Genomic DNA, 5825 nt, shown 5'->3' on the forward strand with positions numbered 1-5825 from the left:
CCATTGTTCAAGTGGCTCTTATTATCCACTTGCCCTTCTGTGGTCCAAACCGACTGGACAACTTCTTCTGTGACGTGCCACAGGTCATCAAGCTGGCCTGCGCTGACACCTTTGTGGTGGAGCTCCTGATGGTCTCCAACAGTGGCCTGCTCACCCTGCTGTGCTTTCTGGGCCTGCTGGCCTCCTATGCAGTCATCCTCTGCCGTGTAAAGGGGCACTCCTCTGCAGGGAAGAGCAAGGCTCTGTCCACATGCACCACACACATTATCATCGTGTTTCTCATGTTTGGACCTGCCATCTTCATCTACACCCGCCCCTTCAGAGCCTTCCCAGCTGACAAAGTGGTTTCTCTCTTTCACACCGTAATCTTTCCTTTGATGAACCCTGTGATTTATACCCTTCGCAATCAGGAAATAAAAGCTTCCATGAGGAAGTTGTTGAGTCATCACATGGTTTGCTGAATGCAATGGAAAGACTGGAAAACCAAGGAGGGGAGTAAATTCATTTGGAATTAAGTAAGTTATTTATTCATTAACGCAATGAATCAATCAATCATTTAGCACATAATGTATTTATTAAACACTTTCAGGTTTCAGGCATTATTCTAAGTAGATGAATGGGACAGGTAAGATTCCAGACCTGCTGGCACTATATTTGAGTGGATAAAGACAGGTTATACTATTAAACTGAAAAAAAGACACAATGTCTGAAAGAGATAATACTCTGAAGCTAATTAAAAATAATGTCATGTTAGAGTTTGACTGAGAGATGGTAGTTACTTTATTTTTGGTTGTTAAGCAAGATATTGAGTGGTATTTAGCTGATATCCAGATGATTTAAAAGAAACAACCATGCAATAACCATGGGGACTGAATATTCTAGTCAGAGGAGGACTAATACAAGGACACAAAGATCTTATAAGCTTGATACATTTGAAAATCATAAAGAAAAATAGACTAGCTGTAGCATAGTTAGTGTGAAAGTGGCAGAAATTGAAGCTAGAGAGATTGGTATAAGAAAATCACATATTTTAAGTGATAAAAAGATGCTCAATCTATTCAAATTGCAAAGAGAGGCCAAAAAAAATATTAAGTAAAAGAGTGACTAATGTTTCCTATTTGATTTAAAGCAGGATTCTCAAGATTCTATAAAGGGTTTTGCATAGTAAAATATCATTAAGTACAAAGTATTATGCTGTTACATAATTTTAATGGACACTTAAAGATGCAGTTATTTATTCCTAATTTGGTGAAGTAAAGAAAGCTGTTATATCCTATGGAAAATGGTCATGAAAGAGTTTAACTTCATATTTCAAAGTTTTAGAAAGTTTTGTGGTTATTCATAATGGTTATTTTTTAAATCTTAGAAAGGAATTTGAGTTCACGAAAAAATCTTTTCACTTAACGCAATAATGATAGATATTTGGTATATCAGTCATTATTTGGTTACAGATAACTAAACTTTTCTGGTTATTTTTTAAATAAGGTAATATAAGGCATTAGGTGCTTACAAAATCATGGAAAGTGCTGTAAAGGTATATTTTGGTATGGTACTCAGTGATAATCCCAAAACATTGCCAACCAATTGCTATATAAAACAAGTTACTGTCCTCATAGCAATTATAAAGCTGGGGGATATAGAAGCAGATTATCAACTATGTTGATACATGTAAAAATAAGTACACACTAAAAACTGACTTTATAAAAAATAGTAGCTATCTCATGGGACTTATATATATGACATGTATAAATGCAGGACAATAATGAAAAATGAAAGATCACTTATATTTAATGATATTAATATTGATATGGTTAGATTAAAATTTGTTTTCCTGCCAGATGTTTTGTATTACTCTATTTTTTCTGCTTTCTTTTGGTTTAATTGAAAAAGGCAAAAGAAATGAGGGCTTCCCTGGCAGCTCAGATGGTAAAGAATCTTCCTGCAATGTGGGAAAATGCGTTCGATCCCTGAGACTTCCATGGACAGAGGAGCCTGGGGCCTGGAGGGCTACTGTCCCTGGGGTTGCAAAGAGTCAGACTGAGTTACTACCACACACACACATACAAGGAAATGAATTCTCTCCTATAGCTTACAGAAAGAAATGCAACTCTGCCAACACAACTGCATCAGACTTCTGACCTAAAAATTGTAAGATAATAAATTATGGCTATTTTAAGGCACTAAGTTTGTGGTAGTTTTTATAGCGGCAGGAGTAAACCAGCACATCACATTTTAATTAAACAATAACATATTAGTATACTTTTCTTTTTCTGTCCTTTTACTTTTAATCTATGTACCTTTATTTTAATGATGTCTTCTTGTCTGTAACATATATTTTATCCAATATGACAATCTCTGTGTTTAATTTGGTTATTAAGCCATTTGTTGGACTGTGAAGAAAGCAGAGTGCCGAAGAATTGATGCTTTTGAACTGTGGTGTTGGAGAAGACTCTTGAGAGTCCCTTGGACTGCAAGGAGATCCAACCAGTCCATCCTAAAGGAGATCAATCCTGGGTGTTTTTTTTTTTTTAATTTTATTTTATTTTTAAACTTTACAATATTGTATTAGTCTTGCCAAATATCGAAATGAATCTGCCACAGGGATACCTGTGTTCCCCATCCTGAACCTTCCTCCCTCCTCCCTCCCCATACCCTCCCTCTGGATCGTCCCAGTGCACCAGCCCCAAGCATCCAGTATTGTGCATCGAACCTGGACTGGGGACTCGTTTCATACATGATATTATACATGTTTCAATGCCATTCTCCCAAATCTCCCCACCCTCTCCCTATCCCACAGAGTCCATAAGACTGATCTGTACATCAGTGTCTCTTTTGCTGTCTCATACACAGGGTTATTGTTACCATCTTTCTAAATTCCATATATATGCATTAGTATACTGTATTGGTGTTTTTCTTTCTGGCTTGCTTCACTCTGTATAATAGGTTCCAGTTTCATCCACCTCATTAGAACTGATTCAAATGTATTCTTTTTAATGGCTGAGTAATACTCCATTGTGTATATGTACCACAGCTTTCTTATCCATTCAGAATGGGAGAAAATAATAGCAAATGAAGCAACTGACAAACAACTAATCTCAAAAATATACAAGAAACTCCTACAGCTCAACTCCAGAAAAATAAAGGACCCAATCAAAAAATGGGCCAAAGAACTAAATAGACATTTCTCCAAAGAAGACATACAGAGGGCTAACAAACACATGAAAAGATGCTCAACATCACTCATTATCAGAGAAATGCAAATCAAAACCACAATGAGGTACCATTTCACGCCAGTCAGAATGGCTGCTATCCAAAAGTCTACAAATAATAAATGCTGGAGAGGGTGTAGAGAAAAGGGAACTCTCTTACACTGTTGGTGGGAATGCAAACTAGTACAGCCACTATGGAAAACAGTATGGAGATTCCTTAAAAAACTGGACATAGAACTGCCTTATGATCCAGCAATCCCACTGCTGGGCATACACACTCAGGAAACCAGAAGGGAAAGAGACATGTGTACCCCAATGTTCATCGCAGCACTGTTTATAATAGCCAGGACATGGAAGCAACTTAGATGTCCATCAGCAGATGAATGGATAAGAAAGCTGTGGTACATATACACTGGGTGTTCTTTGGAAAGAAAAATGCTAAAGCTGAAACTCCAGGACTTTGGCTGCCACCTACTGCAAAGAGTTGACTCATTGGAAAAGACTCTGATGCTGGGAGGGATTGGGGGCAGGAGGAGAGTTGGGCAATAGAGAATGAGATGGCTGGATGGCATCACCGACTCGATGGACATGAGTTCAGGTGAACTCTGGGAGTTGGTGTGGACAGGGAGGCCTGGCGTGCTGCAATTCATGGGGTCGCAAAGAGTCAGACACGACTGAGTGACTGGACTGAACTGAACTGAACTGAAGCCATTTACATATATCATGATTATAGGTACAATTTGGTTAAAACTGACAAAACATTCTATTTTATATTTGTTTCACCCATTTTTTCTGACTTTGTCCTTTCTGTTTTGGGGGAAATATTTAAGTATTTTCTATTATTAATTTATATTTATTCATGTTAATAATGTTGACTTACTTATCTTTTTCCTGTGGTTTTTAGTGGTTATTTAGGGTTATAAATATATACTGTACATCTTTTCATTGTAAAATTTTGAAATTATGTATTTCTGTGTGCCATATAAGAAAGTTACAGCAGTATACTTCCATTTACCTCCTCGCAGCTTTTATATTTGTGTTGTATATTCAATGTCTATTATTTTCTTACTGAGCTAATACATTCAATAACACATTATTATTACTTTTGCTTTGCAAAATTATTTACTTTTTAAAGAGACATATAATAAAAATTATCTTCTATTCTCTCCATGTTTTAGTCCTATTGGTAATTTTAAGTGCACTAATCTTTTTTCTGCAATGTCATCTCTGTCATTAATACCATTCAATGCATTTTCATTTCACAAATAGAATAGTTCAATCCCATGTTTCAATTTGGACTTTTTTAATATCCTCCATGACTCAACCATTTATACTGTAGTACTACTGCTTCTCTTGATGACCAAGGTAAATTACTCTTTATAAGGTTGTGGCACCTTTCCTTGCCTTTGAGTCTTTGGGAAAGGAAAATGTAGTTACTGAGTAGCAGCAATAAGTTGAAGTTAAGAGAAATCTTAATGCATCTTCTGGTGAAAGCATGTCCCAGAGCTTCCAGAACTACAGAGTCTAAAGTTGTGGGGGGAAAATATACAAATTCTACAGATTCTTCCTATAGGGGAACTTAGGACAAAATGACTTATAATAATAACTGGTTAAGAGTGTATATTAGACAATGCTATCCCAAAACAGCGGGATGCAATATAAAAATGGATGGTTCAAATGTGATAACAAAAAAAAAAAAAATGGGATAGCAAATGATTATTCTAATGTTCTACCAGCCAGCACAGTACCTTCTCTGTTATGCAGTAAATGATAAGGTCAGTATATAATCTGCTTATTGGTCGACTCTTGAATCTCTTTTGCTGAAAACTAAGCTTAACTAACATATCATAATAAAACTCTTCTTACATTGAACATTTCATGTGTCCTCAAGAGTAATGATGGTCAAAGGTTCTTATCATCCCAGTCATTGTGCCACTTGAGTAATCAAATTAATTCTGTTTAAAATATTTATTAACATTATTTAACTATAAATATTTACAGTGTTTCATGTTAGCATTAAAACAAACACTTTTCCAAATTAGACCTGAGAAAACATAGGGTTCAGTTCAGTTCAGTTGCTCAGTCATGTCCGACTCTTTGCAACCCCATGAACCTCAGCACGCCAGGCCTCCGTGTCCATCACCAACTCCCAGAGTTTACCCAAGCTCATGTCCATTCAGTCAGTGATGCCATCCAACCATCTCATCCTCTGTCGCCTCTTTTCCTCCTGCCCTCAATCTTTCCCAGCATCAGGGTCTTTTCAAATGAGTCAGCTCTTCGCATCAGGTGGGCAAAGTATTGGAGTTTCAGCTTCAACATCAGTCCTTCCAATAAACACCCAGGACTGATCACCTTTAGGATGGACTGGTTGGATCTCCTTGCTGTCCACGGGACTCTCAAGAGTCTTCTCCAACACCACAGTTCAAAAGCATCAATTCTTCGGTGCTCAGCTTTCTTCACAGTCCAACTCTCACACCCATACATGACTACTGGAAAAACCATAGCCTTGACTAGATGAACCTTTGTTGACAAAGTAATGTGTCTGCTTTTTAATATGCTGTCTACGTTGGTCATAACTTTCCTTCCAAGGAGTAAGCGTCTTTTAATTTCATGGCT

The 5825-nt window shown here is 37.0% G+C and overlaps 1 protein-coding gene across 1 annotated transcript in view; it reads left to right on the plus strand.

Annotated features, from left to right (window-relative positions):
• LOC104990797 (olfactory receptor 4N5) overlaps positions 1 to 461 on the plus strand; it is a 1003-nt gene extending 542 nt beyond the window's left edge. Inside the window, exon 2 of the mRNA XM_010843118.1 lies at positions 1 to 461. This exon is cut by the window's left edge and continues 26 nt beyond it. Within this exon, the coding sequence (XP_010841420.1) occupies positions 1 to 461 (461 nt within the window).
• The last annotated feature ends 5364 nt before the right edge of the window (positions 462 to 5825 follow it).

Source organism: Bison bison, unplaced genomic scaffold (assembly GCF_000754665.1).
Source record: "Bison bison bison isolate TAMUID 2011002044 unplaced genomic scaffold, Bison_UMD1.0 scf7180017847415, whole genome shotgun sequence".
Lineage (NCBI taxonomy): Eukaryota > Metazoa > Chordata > Mammalia > Artiodactyla > Bovidae > Bison > Bison bison.